The following is a 21,291-nucleotide window of genomic DNA, read 5'->3' as shown; positions in this document are numbered from 1 at the left end:
ATATTGTAGTATAGTTGTTATTGATAGTATACTTCTTTTTTCTTTGAATTTATAGTATTAGAGGTTTCCAGAAACTAGTATATATAAATCTTGAATAACTATAACAAGATCATTATTTTCTTTCTAACTATTTACATGAGTTTTACATGTTATTGCTGCAAAGTCTTGGACTTAAAATGAATAGGTAATTTCCTTGTTTTCTTTGTCTAAAATAAAGACCTGAATTAACCTGGAAAGAAATAAATTAGGGAAAGTGCACATACTTTATTAATTGGTTGCTGTTTCCCTCCATTTATCATTCCTGGCACTAATACCAATGATCACATAAGTACCGCACCAAGGTTAATGTTTTATTCTTCATAGATTATTTGTTTTGTGTTTACTGATGTTCGTCTGTTGTAATAATTTTTATATTTAGTGACTATATATGTTGAGTACCTGCAATTTCTACTAACTTGCATAGCTATTGCAAGTGTCCTGGTATTCCTATGTTTTCTATTTTTACATTAACTTAATGTTTAAATTTAGACCCAAGATCTTAGTGAATCTATATTACGTTTTCAGTCTACCTCTCTTACTTTGCAAACTACATTTATTGGAACACACAGAAATAGTACTTTTACAAGTACAAAGCAATCTCCAGGTATAAATGAGATCCTCATTCATGTAGTTAAATGTGATATGTTATTAGACAAATTTAAATGGAAATTGCTGTCATGGGAGGCTGGTGTTCATTTGTGATCTCTGGTTAAAGTCTTGAGTTACCCACTATGAATGATATCAGGCAGTAAGAAGGGTGGTTTTTTTTACCACCCCCCCCCAAGATCTGATCAAATTAACCTGCTTCAGAAACAGCAGGAAATTGTGCTTTAGAACCTTGTTCACTCAGTTTCTCAAGTTTCAAAAGTAACCTGCTAAGGAGAGTATTTTGAAGATTATGAATACAGTTTCTCGGAAATGGGGAGTCTTCCTTGAACATGACTGCAGTGAACAAAGGAGGATCTGGAAAGTACAGGAGTTCATTTGTAGGGTTTTTTTTATTATTTTTTTGAGTTGCATGGTAGTACTGGTTTGCCCTGCAAACATACACTTTAGCTTCTTGATTTCCTCCTCCTCCCCCCCCTCCCTTTTTCTTGAAGGAGAAGAAAAAGAGGCCATGAGGAATAAAGCCTTTTAAGCCTTGCTTTTATATTTAAGTTCACAACCTTGGAGTAAGAAAGTTACTGTTTTGGAAGGGAGTTTGGTTTTTTTCTTCATTCATAAGCCAGGCCTTCTCCTTGTGTTTTTCTCTTCTCTTTTCTCTTTTGTTTAAACTCAAAGGAAGAAATTGTACTCTCCTACTTCACTTAACCTTCCCTCCAGTTTTCTTTCTGCCGCTTGTTTCACATCTCCTTGCCCTCTTCTCTATTCAGTGTGATCTCCCTGCATTTTGTTCTGTTGCAAAAGATGATTCTGCTGGGGGACAGTTCTTTCTGTGTTGTAGTATTTCCCCTGTGGCAGTGGCATTTGTGGTTTGGATCTATACAGGCTCGTGCTGCTGCTGACACCTTTGGGAAATGTGCTGGTAGTATGCAGGCAGGAGGGAGCAGTGTGGCGCAGGTTTCTCTTGCGCAAGTTGTAAGTAAAAAATGTGAGAGGAGATGGAAAAGGTGTGACTTTCCTATAATTGTTTCTCAGTTTCAGCCTTGGCTGTGAGGTTGATATTTTTCCACTTTGGCACTTTAAAAAGTTTGACCAACTTTGTTAGTCATGAGATGAAAAGAAGAGGCTGAGCTCAAGGCAATTTCTGTCTTTGGCTTTAACAGTCAGGATTTTGACCGTCATGCATAGGGCTCACTGTCACTTCATGTGGATCAATTAAAATAAGTATCATGATAATGCAAAGGATGGGTTTTTCTTCTACAATGGAAGCCATTGAGGCAGTAGATATTACAAGTATGTCTTCCTCTGCATTAACTTGTCTCACAATCTAAAAAATGCCAGTGTCATGAACAGCGGCTGAAAGGCTGTGTTCTCGTTACATAGCCACGACACATAGACAAGTTCCTAATCTCAGTATATTAAGCAATCTGTCTGATTTTGAAGAGCTGCTCACATCATTGTCCTACTACATATTGTGGGAAATTAGGCAAGAAGAACAATTTATGTAAACAAACCAAGTCAATTGATGAATTAATCTTTAGCAAAGTCAGTGTAAGCAACATCTGAATCGTCACTAACTTAAAATAGTGGATGCTAGTACTTCAACTTGAAGCAGGAGATTATTAGAATGGAAAAGAAACAAAAGACGTTCTGTTACAAACACTTCTGAATGTCAGGGAATTTCGCTGCCAAAGGTTCCTGTGTAAACATTTACAGAAAAAAAGGTTCAGTTTTCTGTGAACATACACATCTCTTTCTGTGAGGCAGCTTTTAAAATGCACAATGCATTGTTGCATGTTTGGGTCCTGCAGCAACAAATACTAAGATGTTTTATTGGAATACAGATTTAAACTTTCCCTTAGACATTACTTAATGAGAAAAGCTTCTCTTTTCCATTTGCCTGGCTGGCTGAATGATTAGGTCTTAAAATTGGTGACTGATTCCAGAATATTTTGTCATCCTTATCTGCAGTCAGGGAATGAAAAGACATATTTATCTTATTAAATTCAACAGAATTAGGGATGGTGGGCCAAATTCAGCCTGGCAGAAAGACACTTTTGCTTCAGTGAACCTTCTGAGAGAGTTCTGTTAATTTATGTTAGGGCTTAATGTGGCTCAGTATGCAGCAAATGCAGTATACATTTTGGCTAAGTTACCATCCTTGTTCCTGTTGAGCAGTAGCCTATAGTACAGCTAACCCTGTTCAGTTAAATGAACCTATTAACAAAGGAAAAAGCTGCTACTTGTATGGAAATATGTCAGTATCTCACTCTGATGGTAAGTCCGTACTTGAATTATGCAAAAAATTAATAAATGCCATTTTGCACCAGTCGTGTGTTTTGAACCTAGAGAAAAGTCATTGTGGGAGGTCCATCTCTGCCATTATAAAAAATTTCTTGGGAATAAAAGTAATAATCATTCTTAGCACTTTCACAGGGCTTTACAATAATTAACTAATGAATTCATTAAAATTCAGTGACAATCTTCCATTTCCTCCCATTAATATTAGACTAAGAAGATACAGTGGCTGACTGCATTCAAATAATTATTTTTCCACTTCGCTGTCTGAGCCTTTGACATTTTAAAATGATTTTAACATTAAATTGTAAGAAAGAGGAGAAAGGCTATTGGTAAATGTTTATTAAGGGAGGAATGAACCTGAATAATATGTGACCAGATTTTAATATCTAGATACATGCCAGAAGAAAAATTCATAGATTATCAGTTCCCTGCTGTAGAATTTGCTCTCCACAATAGTTGCTGGTGGGTATTATTTATTATGAAAATACTTAAAAACTTCACTGAAGTTGATCTCTGTGTATAATTGCTTGGTAGGGAATAATTGGTGACCTAAGGAGTCAAAGGGTAGACAGAAGTAGAGACAGAATAGTGAAGTATTTTCTACAAGGTCATATGCAAGTTTTCATTCACACTCCAGTGCCTAGCCACTATGCCATGCTGCACCACTTCTCTGTCATGTTACATGCATATAAAGAAAACAGATTATCCAAGTCCAAGTAATATCCTATATGTAGGACAGGTAGGTTTTGCAGCTGATGAAGAACTGAAGGACATTTTTGAACATAATAACCAGGTGATTTAAGAGTCAAACTTAATTTTTAGAAGTGATTTGCATGATTAGGAACTGAAGTGTTATGATATTCACCTCCAAGACATCTAGGTGACTCTTCAAAACTGGATATCAGGTTTCTGAATTATTTATTTTGAAGGTAAATTAGTTTCCTTAGATCTTTTGCTCTCTCTATAGAAATATTATCATAGCAAGGTCTGTCAAATGACATCTGTTAGATGGTTTGAGACAGTTAGATTTGAAAATGGTGTGAAAGAAAGATTCAGCATAGTGGCTATATTGTGATAGCTGTTACTGCGAAAGGAAACTAAGGATCTATGCTGGAAAGGATGCAAGAAGAGTCCTGATGTGTAGTCCAAATCCACTGACTCTGTCCATGTTACTACTTATGGCAGGCTTGGCCCATCGCAGTGAGTTATTGAGCTGGAATATCTTGCAAATGTTCTGATGAGTGACATTTTCAAACAAAAGACAGATCTGGATTTCCTGCCTCATGTGTGTTAAAGACTTTTCTTTTTTTTTTTTTTCCCCTCAGAGCTCTAACTTCAGCTCTATACTATAAGTTGGTTTCAAGTCAAACATGCATGTATCTTTCCCTCTGTTTCTATGAATTGAGTCCTAAGCGTCAGTAATTTCACTTCAAACGTGTTATAATGTATGATAACTTAAAATGAGAACACATTAAGTAGAGCTGTGGTCTCCTGAGGATTATGCAGAGGTTGTAGAAGTGAAACTCATCTATACAGCTACTGTTTCATCACCTGTCTTCTGCATGTAGCTTTATGTTATTTAATGCACATTTTAACTGTCCTGAAGAGAGTAATATAAACACTTCTGTGAATAACTCACTGTGTAAAATCCACAAGATAGCCTGCAAGCTAATAAAACTTTCCCAGGAGTCTGAGCTGAAGGCATCCACAACTACAGAAATAAGCCAATGTCTGTGGCTCCCTTATTTCCAGTCATATTTTGTTTCCTTCTTACCCTCTCTCTTATTTCTTCCCCTAAATCTGTTTTCAACATAGAATGTTGTAGATTGTAAGAAACACGTCATCTTTTTCTTTCCCCCTACTATAATGTACTCTTTTGATAGGATGCCATGCCAATTCTAGCATTGAAAGTGTAATGGGTTTGTCATATTGACTTATCGTTTCAAGCAGGAAGTAATTAATAGCTTGGTATTTCTTCAAAAATAGGATTATCATTTCCTAGCATTCAAAACAGCTAAAAGTTAAACAGAATATTTTCACATCATGAAAATATTTTTTAAATCTTTGTGAGTTTAGATCTTTTAGGATGGCAGTACTTGCAAAATAAAGGAACCTATTGGCTTGTGAAGTTTTTCATCTTCCAGTGCCATTTGTGTTCAATATCAAGTAGCTTATCAGCCAGAAATGAGAAGAGATTCCCTCCTCAATCCAATTTAAGATCTTCTGTTTTATCCAGCTAGCAATTTAAGTCCTTCAGGTATCTTCTTGCATTATTTTTTCTTTGCTTTTCTAGAATGCTGGGGTTTTTTGCAGATGTCTTTCAAAATCATCAAATTTAGTTTAGTAATGTAATTTACTGAATACAGTTTTCCTAAGTTGTCTTTCCTATATGCCCAAAGGTGTGAGTGTTCTATGTGGCCCACATGGTTATAATTTAGTGGGCACTGGAAAAGCTTAGTAATACAGCAGTTCAAAGACAGAATAATAATAATAGAAGAATAGATAGAATAATAAGCTGTATGCCATCTTTTAATAAAGTGCTTAGGAGAACAATGATGATTTCAAAGACTTACCAGTGCCTACAATAAAAACTTTGCAGATAGATTCTAATTCCAGTTTCTGGAAGTTAAATTCCAATTTCTTTGCATTGGAACATCCTCATGTCTTTTCATATGTTTTAGTAGCATGAGTACTGCCCTGACACCTTTGTTTTGTCTTCCAAGTTAGAGATAATAGCACTTCCCATCCTTGCATATATGTTATGCATGGGAGGACTATATATGTTTTTGAGATGAATGCATTTCAGGACTATGAGGTGACTGGTTATTTAAAAAAAAAAGTCAGATATGTTTTTTTTGGTCAGAAGTAGAAGATAAATGTACAGACAAACTACTGTAGAACCTAGATTTCTTCTCTTTCAGTGAATATCTTGTTGAAAGGAATTCTATGGCTATATTGAATCAGGGTTGGACTTTTCTCCTAATTGGATTCAGTAAAACTTTATTGTTTTTATTTATGAACTAATGCTTTTAGTAGTGTTCTTCCAAGTTTACTGCTAGGTGGAAAAAACCAGCTTTGTTAAAATACAGCAAATATTTCTTCTTGCACAGCATATCTCAGTAGCTCCCTGAAACTTGGCAATCGGGTTTTCTTCAAATCCTATACACAAAATGGCTCTAAATGAAATTCTTTTGGAGTTGGCCCAAGTAGTGTGGTGCAGACTTTGGTACTTTAGTAAAGATTCAGCGTTACGCTAGATAAGCTTTTTCTTAGACTGTTTGTTGTTAAAATAGGTCTGACAACCCTCTGTTGGGGAGGTTTTGGGTTTTTATGTGTGGAGGAGGAACTGTTGCATGTGATGAGAGGAGGATAAATGCAAAGGTTAAGATTCTTCTGTGACCATGATACGTAAAAGGGGGGAATGATACCCATGGTAAATTTTTAATAAAATGTATCATTGTTGTCGTGGGTTTGACATTGGGAAATGTTTCGTGGAAAATCTGAGTGGTCAGGATTAGCCATGAAGGAATATGAGCAGACTGACTGGTGATAGTGAGCTGTGTTGTGCAGTAGTGCTTTAATCCACACAGCCAGCCAGCACTCTTGCTTTCTCTTGCACTGGCCAGTATAGGAAATTATGCTGTTTTGATACACTAAGTCATCTTGTCCTGAATTGTAAGATTGATGACATGAAGATTGCCATTTCTAGATTTTTTTTCCTTTTAACTTTCAGAGGGTGTGTGTGCGAAGGATGTTCAGAAAGATATTTATGCCTTACAATTCTAGTTGTGTTTCAACTTTTGTAACCTGTGCCATAGGCATTAGTGAAAGGGGGCTTTGGCCCCAAATCCATTGGGAATTTGCTTACCTGAGGACAAGGAAGACTTGGCTTACCATCAGCATTCTTCAGTTCGATTCCTTGTTGACCATTTCAAAATATTTGGTTTGAGCCCTTTTGTTTTATTTGGCTTCATCTGCTCCCCTTCAGCCAATTCCCCTGATTCATTAAATAGATCTTGGCACTGATCCTTGGCCACAACTGAGGAATGTGCAATGCAAATTCAGGAAGAGGAACAAAGGTGTCATAAAGATTACAGTGCATTGCCTTTGTCCTGCTAGATATCAGACTAGTCCCCTGACAAAACAAGAAAGCCTGTAGGCTATTCTAACTGCAGTGGTTACCAGTCACTGTACAACGTGGTTTTTACAACTATTATGTTTCATGAATTGTAATGATAATTTTTATTCCAGTTACAGAGAAGAGCTGTGCATGTAAAGGCTCTTGCCTCTAGTACTACTCTTTTTATGTTCCTGTGATGGTGCTTGGAGCATGTGATCTTGAAGAAAATTTTGTGCTATCAGTGTATTATAGGTTAGGGAAAAATTGGGCATCGTGTGCAATAGACTAAAATAAAATGTGTGTGTGTATACATCTGTACTTCTCTCCTTAGCCTAACTGGTTAAGTACTTCAGTGAATTCATTTCAAGGACTGTTGCAGACATACAAAGGAAAAGAAATAGCAAAAAGTACTCGGACCCCAGTCTTCCTTAGCATCCTGAAACTGATGGAACCAAAGGGATCTGAGAACAAAATGTGGTCTTAAGCCCCTCTTTTCCTGGAACTCACTGTATGTTTTATGCAACCCATTAAGTTTACTGCAGTTACCGAGGAATTAATACTAAGGCCATATCTTTGTGATAGTGTCATATTTCCTGTTGTCACTGAAGGCGCCAGTTGGGACCGTTTTGTTCAAGTGACATCAGCACTTAGGAGTTACTGATTTTTGGAAAATCTGGTCAGTTATTTTGATACCTAATGAGAACTGATGTCTCTTGGAAAATCTTTCCCATGGAACCAAAGTCAATGCTAAATTGCAGGATTTTTTCTCAGAACCCCCATACTTCCGCTGTAGTTTATTCCATTGTACCTTGTCAGTTTAAGAGTCTATTTGACCATGATGTGAATGCAAAGCTGGCTTGACCTTTGTGCTTACTGCTTGTAACATGTGTACTTAGCTATGCTGAGAGTGCTTTCTCATCTGCTTTCCTCCGATTGTCTCTTAGAAGACAAAAAATACTGAAAGCAATTTTTGCTACATACACAGCAGAAATAAGATCAGAAATGCCCTCACCTTCCTGCAATCCAAAACTAAGGGATTGCTCAAATGTGTTCAACTTTGAGCTGGGGAAAACTGGTATCAGATATAGGAGTCAAAGATTTTAGAGGTGTAAACAAACCCCTATGAGCAGCTGACTCGCAGCTCAAAACGTAAGTCAATACCTTGAAAGTTGCCTGTTGAAATATGTCAGGAAAAACAGTGCTTTAAATACATCTTTAAAGAAAGTACTTAATGCACAACATTCATATTTAAATGTAGAGGGTTAATAGCTTAAAGCATGAGTTTAACTTCACAGTCTTGGTGGTAAGTGCAATTTAATGGGGTGCTAATAGGTGGATACAGCTAAGTAGCATGAAGGATATGCAGAGAAGACTCCAGGAGGAGGGATGTGTGGTATAAATACTGAGCTTACTGGCCAGGAATAACATAAAAGCTGAATTTTACGTTTTCTTAGCTTCAGGATCTATTATGAAAGCATGAGTATTTGCAAATATATTCCTAAATTCTGAAATCCTGGAATCATGTATATTCAACTGAAGATGGGCCTCATACGTCACCTAGTCCATCATAGGATCACAGGCTGATTCAGATTGGAAAGGACCTCGGGAGGTCTCTCTTCCACCACCTGCTCAAAGCCTGCCCCAGGCCATGTTGCTGAGGGCTTTATCCAGTCTAGTCTTGAAAAACACCGAGGATTGGAATCGCACAGTGTTTCTGAGCAACCTCTTTCACTCTTCGACCCTTCTCTTTGTGAATTTTTTTTTTTACAATCCAGGCTGAACCTCACTTCTTTCAATTTCTGCTGGTTCTTTCTTGTCCTCTCACCATGCACCGCCATGAAGAGCCTGGCTTTGTCTTCTCAATAATCTCCTTGTAGGGGAAAAGGGTATTAGGTCCCCCTGAAGCCAGGCTAATATTGCTCCATGGAGTATATTTTCCTGGTGCATACCCTGACTTGGCTTTATGTATAGCAAGAGCTTTATCTTTCACTGCTTCCCAACAGAATGTAACATATCACTGTCAGGAAGTTATTACCAGTACTCCTCTCATGCATTCCTTTCTTGATTTCCTTCTTTATTTAAAATGGAGATAAACACTATGATCATACTGTTAAACAGGTTATTAGTGGAATGGATAAGTGATCTTGGCCAGTAGTTAACAAAACTGTGTCTAAACAGACGACTAACTATGGTCAGAATCAGAGCTGCCAAATCAAGGAAATTGAATGAAAGACTGAAATTCTGTGTCTAAATCTGATCTGGCAGTTTTACACTGTTGACTTCCACTGCATTCCTGTTTCTAGTTTGAGAACTGAAGAAGGTATGTTATATCCCACTCCCAATGGTGGGCAGTCCGTATGGAATAAAAATGGATGAATGATCCCCTGTATCATTTTATTGATGCATCCTGAATTATCTTAGTTTTCAATTTAATGGAAAGTTTTGTGAATATCCTTTGTAGATGCATTTTAGTTCTGTTAAGTGTTTTCAGGTAGGTATTAGGAAAAAAATCAGTGTTTAAAAAAAGGGGAAAAAAACCCCCAACAAACTTGTAGATTTTGGTAAAAGATACAGATAAATGATAGAACTAGCTTGAACATTTCCAGTGGTGGTAAATGATACCTTCATGTCTATTCTTTTGATCGTGCTTTTACACTACATTTGACAATATGCTAGATCTGCTTTTTAAGCAATGAGCTGTGGCCTTGATGTATCTGTGGTTGTGTTACATTCAGAGCAGACCTTTGTATTAACTGATAGCACAGAAAAAATTCTTGTGTGTGCAATTTTTTTTCCTTACAGGAAGAGTTTAAAAAACAAAACCTCTTGTAAAAATTCCACTCTATACCAAAGAATTTTCCAGGTGCTTATCATCGAAGGGTGAGACTCTGACAAAAGAACCTTAGAAGGTTATGAACCCCTGTGGAAGTGGTAACAGTATACAAAGGACTCAATTCTTGCATATCCTGTTTTATGTAGTCTTTGGAGAAACTATGCTGAATAGTGTTTAAAGCAAAGGAAAAATCACATTCTTAACACATTTATTAAAAACAGCCACTTGGATGTTTTTTAATGATCATTTCATAGACTGGATATAGGAATGTGGCTGCGCATATCAAACAGCAGCCTCTGTGAATATTAATGAAATCTTGGAGCGGTTTGAAATTGGATGTACCAAAGGCATGTGTACTCTAGTGAGCAGCTGTCTCTGGTGGTGAACTGATCTGATGAGGGGAAAAATTGTGTTGGAGAGAATCTTTACAACACAAAATCAAAATCTTTCACCAACATCAAGAAAGTTTTATTGTAACCCAATATTTTGTACTGCAGAGGAGTGGCATTTAAAAGTTTTTGAATAACTAGCCTTTAAATGGCTGAGAAGGAGGGAGAAAGGAAAAAGATGTGAAATGGAAGATTGGAAACAGTAGAGAAAATTATTTAAAGCACTCTGACATCCATGAAAGATTATAAAGACATCCTGAATGTACAATGGGGAGTATGCAAAAGGTGCTGGAAGGAACTTCCGCCAGACTTTCCTTTAATGCCTCTGCAGAATAACAATGAAGTAATTCTTTACAGAATGCCTCTTTCCTGAGTTCTTCAGCTGGCTCAGCCAAAGGTTTTAGGAACGGGTTGGTTCCCGTAGGAGAAATGCCAAATATATTTCTGTTTGGATGTAATATGTTGAATGGGAGACAAAAGGCTTTGGACTGCCTTGTGCATGCCTGCTACTGTAGACGGTGGTCAGTGTTTCAATCCTGTGTTCTTTGTTACTAGGACAAGAAAAAATGTGCATCTGTATTGTTTTATTACCCATAACCACTGTGAGTTGCCTGTCATTCTTTAAAAATTAGAAGTTGTTCATTTGCTTTATGAACATTTGAAAAAGTGTATATACTGTATAAATGCAGTCCCTGAGTAATGTGATAGTTTTCATCTACAGTGGAGTAGATTTTGCTTTGTTCATTGCTGCTAGTTTACTTTGCTTGGTTAAAGAAGATGTCACGAGGTACTTTAGGACAGTGAAACAAATTCTTTTCTGCAGCGTGCTTATCAGTCACTTAACCCTTTTGTAAGTGGCCCATGTTTGTAAAATAGCATAACACCTTACCAGCTTTTGCAAAATATTTTGAAAGCACAGTGCAATTTTAAGGAAATTATTAACTGTGTCTTGATAGATGTGCTGTCCTCATCTTCAGTCATGTAGATCTTAATTTTGTCAGCACTTTCTTCTCTTCCAAACACTTTGAAAGATTTCAAACATTCACTTTCTCTTGGCTCATGTCACATTTTAATTGAATCCATTGAAATTTGTTGAGGAGCATGATTCAAAATATGCTTTTGCATTCTACCTAAGTGCTTTTGGTTGGATCTTAGTACACCATGTACTTAATCCCTGTAAATTTATTTAATTCCATTCCACTATATAATTATGTTGCTAATATCATGTTTCCCATTCTTTTAGAAAAGGAAAACACTATTACTATGAGGTAATGATATGGAGCTCTCTCACATACTGTTTTGTATCACTGTTTCTCACTGTGTCTATCTTTTGGACAGATATTCAGCCTACTACAAATAGACATAAATCCATTGACTTCAGTGAGGCTGGCCCTTTTTACACTGGCTGGAAACCCGTCCTACTCTATCCACAGTATTACTCCTTGCATTTATATAAGTACAAGAAGGTGCAGCATCAGACAGTATAGGCTACAAGCTTAAAAAAAGATCTTTAAGAACCTGGAAACTGTGAATTGTGTGCTCAGATCCCATAGATTATGTGGTGAGGTTTAATCTAAGTCTAAGAACAGAATCTTGGATACTCTGTTGTCCTTACAGAAGCACAGATGTTCACTGGTAGATGGCCAGTGTGAGATGCTGCAGACACTATGTGCCTGTGGATTAAAAATATTTGTAATGAGAAGTGGAACAAGTGTAGAGATCTTTGTGCTAGTCACTATGGTAATGCTAACTTGTATTGCTAGACCATTCAAAAATTGAGATCTGAGTTCTGATCACGAAAAGTCAGATGCTGAATCGTGGTGCAGTCTGCAAACCCAAAAGCAGAATTTCGCCTTCAAGCATTAAAAAAACTAGCTAGATGAATGGAGTCTTCCAGTATAATTTATCCTGTAATTGCATAGTGATGATATAACATATAAACTAATACTGAAAAATATGTTCCTTTAAATTATGTATTTTCTTACTGGAACAGTGTGAAAGCATCAGTGGGTACATCATGTACTTTAGAGAATTTGTGTTCTTCTCATAGATATTTAACGCTTTTCATTTTCCTTAACCATTTTCTGGAAGATAAGTTGTGTCTGTACACTTGTGTCTTACAGAGCAAGGCTAGCATATACATAGCCTTTCTGGGAGGATGGCTCAAATGTCTGCTGTGTTCTGTAAGAATCCTTGTACTCATTCTGCACTTGTTCTGCCAAACAGGCTGCTGCTTCATTTCTTCTATGCAGCAAGTTTAAAATCTCATCATATTTATGGTCCTCATTTGTCATCATTTCTCCCAAGCCAGCCTCCTATTAGTGACTTCACTGCTTCTGCCAGTTCCTTAGGTGGAGGTGGCTTAAGTGGGTGTAACCAAAATGAAAAATGTAGCTAAATTGGGTGATTCAGAGTAGGATGAGATAATGTGGCAACTGGCACTATTTTAAGCATTCTCTGTTTTGTTCGTTTGACTCCGAATGTATCAGGCACTAAAGAAAATATAATGGTAATTGTGGTCCAGTTTCTCTCATATATAGTCAGGTTATAAATCAAAAGATCTGCAATATGGAGCTCTGAAATAAACAAACACATGCAAACTTAGAACTTAGCTCTTATCTTAAATGTATCAGAAAGAAGAAAACAAAATTCCTCTCAGACAGAATGGAAAGAATATGGTTAAATATGGTGTCTTTGAAGTGTTTCTGTTATACCTTCTTACTATGCTTCTGCTTTCTTTACCCCTAGCTTTCTTTGGAAAGTACCTTAATGAATACAATGGGTCCTATGTGCCTCCTGGTTGGAAAGAATGGGTTGGATTACTTAAAAACTCTCGATTTTACAATTACACACTCTGTAGAAATGGAGTGAAGGAGAAGCATGGATATGACTACTCGAGGGTAGGTCTTACTGATTTATTTCTGTTTTTTTAACATTTGGACATGACTGCAAGAAAGCTGCACTTTATGGTTTCAGTCTAACTCAAGAATTTTTTTCTTACTTGAAAGCTGCTGTCTGTAACGTTAGCTACAACCCAATAGGTGTTGTATTTGGACTTTTTGTTATCTTCCATTCCGAGAGGGTCATGTTACTGAAAACGTTGTTAGCAGCAATGGAAACAAACAAAATGTCCCGAGACTGTGTTATGTATTATGAGCTGAAGATGTGAAAATGGATTTAAATGCTGCATGATAACTATTTCTGTGCTTTGTACTTTAATTATTGTGTGCTGAGTCTGATTCTCATCTATTCCCCTGGTATAGAACTGACTCCAGTATAGTTACACAAGCGTAAATGAGATAAGAATCCAGTTCCCTCCAGCTAGACCCATCTTTTTATGTTAGTTTAAGGAACGTTTTTCACAGCCATAATATGATGGAGAATTCATAATAGCTTGGTATATCTTATGATAATTCTGAATGAGTGGAGAATTTAACTATTAAATTTATATCTCCATGCAATGTTACAGGCGCATATGTTTCCTAATATCCTTGCAAGGATGTTAAGCCCTGGCCAAACTTACTAAAATGCTTGATAATCATTGTCAAATGTGGTAGCATTGGTTTTTTCCTCATCTAGCACATGTTATAGCTGAAACAGTTACCTGTTTGCAGTCGGGAGTATGTTTATTTCAGCCAAAAGGGTTACCTTTCCAAAGGAACCAGCTTTTCTGAATTCCTAAAATGCCCTGAATTGTCTCTGAAGTATGATGATAAATAAATTTATCCATAAACTGCTGCAGTTTAAGTAGTGTATAACAGGAAGTTGACTCCCTCTGGAGTGATACTAATTTGTAAGGTGTATTTGCTTAACAGGGATATGGTTTGCTTTCTTTTACTGAGCACAAATCCTGCCTCCACATTTGTGTTTCATTAGCAGCGTGCTCACAGTCAGTTTTTCTTTTAAAAGGTTGATGTCTATGTCATTTTTTTCCCCTTCCCCTCCCCTATTTGCCATTTTTAATTGAATATACTTCATGTTGAAAGATAAAACTTAACAGGCTTCTAGGGTTTCCTTTTCTATCACCAGCTTCTAAGGGGAAGGAGCAACTGATGTACAGAATTATTTGGTTTTTATTTCCCTTCTGATCTATGAAGAATGAGAGAGCTAATCTTTACAGCCATGTACCAAAAATGTTATGATGTAAAAATATCTTACATGGAACAATGTCAGGCAAGTGATTTCATAGGGCACTGTTCCCCATTGTACCAAGGAGCCAACAGAGAACTTTATGTTCCAATATCCTCAGCTCTGTTTTGTGTATGCAATCCTTGAAAATGTTTAGGTTTTCATTTGGTTTAGTTTTTCTTACTGAATTTGGTAATAAATAAATAAAAGAAGTCTGATGAAAATATAAATGTTTTGATAATCTTCATATTCTTGCATAATACACAGCTATGGTAATAAACAGATGATAGTGTGCAGAGCAGCAGCGCTTGTTGATGTTAACACTGGAGTTCAAATGAACAAACAGAAGCTGAAATACAAGACTGCTTCTCTGTCTTTCCTGCCATTTCGGTTGCTGGATACTTACTTTTCCAGCAATGGACAGTATAATTAATTATTTTTTTAGCCCTATCTACTTGACATCGTTAATGTTCATTCTGTGCCAGTGGAAAACTAGAAGAAACCATTACTGATTCTGTCCTCCAAAGCATCTGCTAAGCACTCACCCTCTGAAAATCAAATCTTTGCAAATTCTTTCAGATTTTCTAACAGGATACATTCTACTTTAATTTTTCTTTTTCAGTTTCTGTCGACTTTTTTAGATGAATTTTTTGTTTTGTATGCTTTCCCACAGTCTACTACAACCTCTACAATCTGGAGCTTTTTAAAAAAAAGAAGTCAATTAAGGGAAACGTTTCTGTTTGGTCTTTTGGCCTGGTAGACACTGGCTTTGCAACATTGAATTTGAGCGATTTTCACTTTGACCAGATGAAAACCTTCATCTTCAAAATGAAGTTTGGAAACTAGGCTCTTGTAATGACTAAATCAAAGATGAGTTACACACTTAAGAAAGTGACCAACCAGCTTAAAGAACAGGCACATTTTAGATGAAGGTCAGTGCATTTTTGAGAGCACTCCAGTATTCTCTCTTAGCTATGAGTATGGTCTCAGGTATTGAAAGTATGTTCAGAAGTCAGTTTTGCTTTGTTCTGGCTTATTGTACGTTCTCCCTTCCCCTGCATATGCTTATGAATGGTGGTCATTCAGTTAACTTTGATGGAATTATGCTTATTTACAGCTGCTTTCACGAATGAAAATATCTATCAATAACAGTCATAATCATGGTAGTTTCATAACAGACATGTCTCATGTTGGGACCAATGTGTAAAATTATAAATGGAGACTTTGCCAGCCTTGTTCTGGGATACACAGGAAATAACTTGTGGAAATTAAATACAGTCAATGAAAAAGGCTTCCTTTGATGAATGATAAGCTGACTTCTCAGATCAAGGACATTGGCAGTAGTAAAGAGGAGTAAGTGTCTGAACCATGGACAGAAAGCTGTACTTAAAAGGAGATGCATTCCAATATGTACCACACCTTGTACTTGTTCACTTGACCAGAGACAGATGTTAGTCTGATTTTACATTGAGCTGTGACATGACAGTTATTATTTTGGTTTTTTAAAGCTGCAGTTTCATATCCTACTCGTATTTGCAGCATTTGCTGTGATGCAGCCTAAGAGAGAACATGACTTGTCATTAAAAATACTGTCTTCGATCCATATAGCTCCAGCAGATGTCAAAAGAATGGTAATGATACTTCTTAGAAAACAGAATGATAATCCATATCTTCCAAAGGAAGTTTTCTAAATTCTCAGCAATTTATTTGATAGAGCTATATCTCTACTGGATTGTCACTGTGTCTGGAATATAGAATTAAATTTTTGGTCCAAATAGCCCAGCATCCTCTAGCTTCAGTGACTTCTGGTTCAGAGGGAGGTTAAGAAAAGTGAACATCAAGCCATTTGGATTTTCAAAGCACTTTTATGAAGTAAGGTCAGACTATACACCTTGAAGATAATGACACCAAAAAGCAAAGAAATTGACCTGTCATTTTCTATTTTATTTTTTTTTATTAATACCTGGTCATTGTATTTAGTATTGTGATCTTCATAAAGTACTTACTCTGGGAAGAGAGAGTCCTATTTGATCTTCTTTAATGTCATTCATTTCTGAGAAGAAGCTGTTGCTTTTCATATTTCTAGGCAGTGAAGAAAGAACGATTTGGGTTTAGTTTTTGAAGTTTTAAGATCTGTAACTTACTCCCTCCTCCTCCCATTCTGAGTGAAATAGCTTCTTTTTTCCCATTTCTTACAATACCTCAGACCTCCCCTTCCCATCTCAACCCCCAACTGGAAATTATTTTTCAAGTATCTCATTATATTTTTACTTCTATTCACAGGATTACCTAACTGATCTGATTACCAATGACAGTATTACCTTCTTCAGAATCTCAAAGAAGATGTATCCTCACAGGCCTGTACTGATGGTTATAAGCCATGCTGCTCCTCACGGCCCTGAAGATTCAGCCCCTCAGTACTCACATCTCTTTCCTAATGCCTCACAACACATGTAAGGAGAAATAAAACCCCTTTCATTTCCAGGTTCAGGAGTATAGAAGTCCTGGGTACCTCTGGGGAAACAATGTTTACTTCATAATTACTCTTGGCACAAGTTTGTCACAAATGTATAAGAGGAGTTTTGAGATTTTTTTCTTTTTTTTTTTTTACCTCTTCAGACTAGTACAAGTATCTTGAGAATGGCTACTGCATCTAGAACTCAGAATTGTAGCTCACCAAGATAAATGGCAAGATTCATGTTGAATTCATTAGACATTGTTGGAACCTATTTGGCAAGTAAAGCACTGTTTTATTTTGAGCAGGGGGATCAAAATCTGGTTCTTGGGCTGTAATCTCTTCAGGGGAAGAAACTCTATCTCCCTGTCCTTACGTATAAACTACATTACCAGTATTACCAAAAATCACATTGGATGCAATACTTATTACTCCTGTTTTCACATATGGAAAGAAAGGAAATACAGGCCCACAGCACCAAATTAGATAAGCTATTTCTGAATGAGCTGGTATGTGTATACATGACCCAGTACAATGTCTTGAATGGGTCCCAAAAGCAGTATCACCCAGTTCCTGAGTTTAGCGTGTTCATAAGCTCCATGATGAGATGGTTCTTGTTTATAACACAGAGACATTTTACAGGTACAGCTCCGTAATGCTCCATTATGGGCATCTCCTCTCATGCTGATAAAATGAACGTTCTCCCAAATCACCTTTTGGCACAATTGAAAACATTCCAATATTTCTCTTCTTACTGGTTTCATGCCTTCACTGATGTTCAAGATTTGTAACTTTCTTCCTACATGCCCCGCCTCCCCTCCCCCCTTTTATTTTTAAGGGGAATTCTGTTTTATTTGGGGTTTGTGAAGGAACTGGGAACTGATGGAAGTAATAATTAATTGGTAGCCAAAGCTGCTCAGGACTAGTCCAAAATCCAGTGAAATCCACTGGAGCTTTTCACTTTATTTAAAATAGAGTCTGACAGAAAAAGCTTCCTTTGTTCTATTGTCTAGGTATTGCGTAACTTAGAATTATATATTTCATTATTTTGTGCTGTGCTACCAAAGAGAATCTGTGTCCTAGATCTACAGCAATGCAGTATTTTGTGTTTGTTTGCTATCTTATGCTCATTTATTTTCTTTGAAATGAAAATTACAGAAATGCCAAATGAGCAACTTCTCATAGCTTATACCCTGTATTGACCTCAGTCTTATTCAAAGTTCTTTTGGAAAGCATTCGCATCTCAGAGATGATAATCATTCATCAAGCAACATTCTGTAGCAATTTAATTATGCTAGTTCAAGGAAAAAGAGTAGAAGGATTTGAGGAAGGCCAGCAAAGAAAAATATAAACAACATCTATTTTTCTTTTGCTCATAGTTTAAATTTTATTTTTCACACAAACTAGGTTTATCTTCCCGATTATAAAGTAGCTACACAAAACTATTTTTAATTGTAGGTGACTATTCTTACAGTGATAACAATTACTCAAGAAGTGTCACTTTGTGGAAAGAAGTTTTGCTTGTAAAGAAACAAATTATCTTAGCAGATTAAGGAACTGTGGTTTAGGTTTGGATATGAACATAAAATGGGATTTTTTGTACATCTTGTGCAAAGAAACTGCCAGTCTTCTTCTAAACAATTTTCCTGGCACTACATAATAGTAATCTGTAAGGGTTTTCATTGGCCTGGGTTTAAGATTAATGTATTCCATCACTGTGTGTACAAATTAGTTCTTTAGTTTCCATTTTTTCCCTTGTTGCCACATTCCAGGGAATCCCTCAGTGACAGATAAATCTGTCAATGATAAAGGGGTGTAGGCAGTCCTCACTGTTTTGTTGTCATGTGGATATGGTAGGGAAGGATCAGAACACAGGTAGAACACTTCTTATGAATTGCCCTAAAGCAGTAAACAATAACTGTGAACAAACTCTGCCTAGTCCCAGAATCAGAAGGCAGTGCACCACGTGGCATGTCTCTGTACCTCTTCTTGTGGCAGCGCTGACAAAGTCTTCAAGCAGATTATTGAGCGACATCCACAAAGCAAAGTGAAGATATGACTGTAATGCTTACACTGGTCGACATACATGCTGTGTTGTGTAGCATTGCTAATATCTAAAAGTTAGTGGTATGGATTTTAGCGTAGACTGACAATCAGAGTACTTCTTTGCTTGGGAACTCTCGTATGTACTTCTGTTGCTAATTTATGCTGTTGTCTTGCTTCTGTTGTTACATATACTAGCTGGTAGGACCATTCCACCCTATACTGCAGTCTCTCTCCATCTCATTCTATAGACCTCCTTTTTGTGTGCATCGACAGTCTTTTCGTGTTTGAAAATCATTCACATCAACCAGCATTCACATAGCAAATCCCTAGGCTACATGGTTGGTTTTCCTTTTTTACTGCCTATACTGATAGCTGCAGAGAATGCAACAGCTGGGCAGTCTAACAGTGATCAGAAATGTTATTTCTATAGAAGGCACATTTTACCACCCATGTTTTCCAAGGTCAAATGCAATCAGACTAGGACTTATCTTCTGAGTACATTTGAAGAGGTTATCTTAAGCAACTTCTAGGAATGTTATATTTGTGTATTTTTCCCATAAGACAGACAAATCTGTTAAGTGTAAGAGGGTTACATTTGTAGTAATCAAAGAAAATCACGGGCTTTGGTTGGATTAAACAGCGGGAGGTTTCAAATCAGCCAGGAAATCACAAAGTAAGCTGAAAAGGAGTTTGCCAAGCATTTTTTATTCATTCTGGGCATCACATAGCAACAGTTTCCATAACTGTCAGCATTTTCAAAGGAGCAATGTCATTATTTCAGCCACAATAACATTCTGAAATTCAAGAGGCTATTAACAATACAGAGAGAATAAACACCAGCCCTTTCCTCCCTATATGAAGAAGCCTCCATTTGCCGCCTACACACATTTTTCAGATAGCATCTGAGAGAGGCTTTTGGCATAAAACATTGCACTGTCAGATTATTAATTTCATATTTATATTAAAAGTCTTAAGACTACCTGTCATATTCAAAGATACATTAGATACATGGTATTTTGAGGAGAAGTTTCAACTTATATTACTATTGTTTATCTTAATAACTTACCCTGCTGCTCTGTTGCATACACAAAAACAACAGTAGATATTTGCCAAATAGGAGCTGAATTTATCAGGAAATTGTGTGTTGGGAAGAAGAAAATAACTGAATGTTTGCTATTTTTTCCTGTGTTACTGTGTCACCCTCTTGGCTTGCACATTTGCATAGACTGAGTTTATTGCTGCGAATGAAAAAAGGAAGCCTCAACAAATCACTTGGGAAAAGTAATTTTTAATATTTTAGACCCTGCAGGTGATGTGTTTGAGCCAGAGTATGAAGAAATTGATAACGGTGGTTCTCAATCTTAATAACAAACATTTTAGGAATAGATATAGTAGTTAAAAAATAATATTTCTTGCAAATGTAAGCTATAACATAGCCTTCTAGTGAGTTGGTGTTGCAGAGAGTCAACCTCATGGTAATGATATATCAGAATAAAACTTTTGTTTAGATCCAGCTAACCTAGAGCAATATAATTATGCACAGAAAAGCAGTCTCTGGAACTGCCATCAACATGAAATTATGAACAATCAGTGATAATTCTCCTCATCACTTTAGTGGTGTCCCAGGATCATGAGAACTTGGAGGGGCAGCAAGATTCCAGGAGGACATTGAATCCAGCTCTTGGGATTTTGCGGGGACTTTTAATTAAAGTTTCTGATCATCACAAAGGAGTTGGTGGCTGGAAGGTGTCTGCAAAATACAGTCCTGTTTCCCTTCACCCCTGCTCTTCTCGGCAGGTCTTTGAAATCCGGCTATGTATCCACTCCATGCCATGAGCTCACATGCAGTTTGATACCACTAGGTAGGGTGCCTGTGCTCCTCTGGGTACATGAGTGTGAAAGTATTCAAGTAGCCAGTTGTGTTGAATTAAAAAAAGCTGTTAAAGAATATAGTAGAACCTTTTCAGCAGGTTCTATAGTTATTGTTAAACAACTTGCACAAGTCATAATACTTGGTGCTAATGTAGGCAGAGTGAAAGCAAAGCAATTACATGACCAGGAACTGTATAGTACATGCTTCATCCAGATCATACTTGTGGAGTTAGACTTCTGAGGCTAATCTCTTGGCCTTGAAATGTATCCATGTTAGTCTGAAGACACTGCAAAAACAATGTATATTTACTCTTTCAATAGACTTTATTCCCCACAGAGTTGTTTTCATTCTCCAATCTTTCATCTAGAACATAAAAGTATAAGACTTTTCCCAAGTAAATCTCATATTTTCTTGTGCACCTCGGAGAGTAAGTCCTGTAGTGTTGATCAAATAGAAATTATTGTTGTACATTACTATGGCTTTTTTCTACACTGCTAAAACATT

The 21,291-nt window shown here is 36.8% G+C and overlaps 1 protein-coding gene across 4 annotated transcripts in view; it reads left to right on the top strand.

Moving 5' to 3' along the window:
- The window catches only part of SULF2 (sulfatase 2), a 166,184-nt gene that overhangs the window by 107,183 nt on the left and 37,710 nt on the right, over positions 1-21,291 (top strand). For all 4 annotated transcript variants that reach the window (XM_075018877.1, XM_075018885.1, XM_075018892.1 and 1 more), the window contains 2 exons: positions 13,034-13,185; positions 16,697-16,866. In XM_075018877.1, coding sequence (XP_074874978.1) covers positions 13,034-13,185; positions 16,697-16,866 — 322 coding nt within the window. The remainder of the gene's footprint in view (positions 1-13,033; positions 13,186-16,696; positions 16,867-21,291) is intronic.

Source organism: Buteo buteo, chromosome 2 (genome assembly GCF_964188355.1).
Source record: "Buteo buteo chromosome 2, bButBut1.hap1.1, whole genome shotgun sequence".
Lineage (NCBI taxonomy): Eukaryota > Metazoa > Chordata > Aves > Accipitriformes > Accipitridae > Buteo > Buteo buteo.
This window is presented reverse-complemented; position numbering and strand designations above follow the sequence as displayed.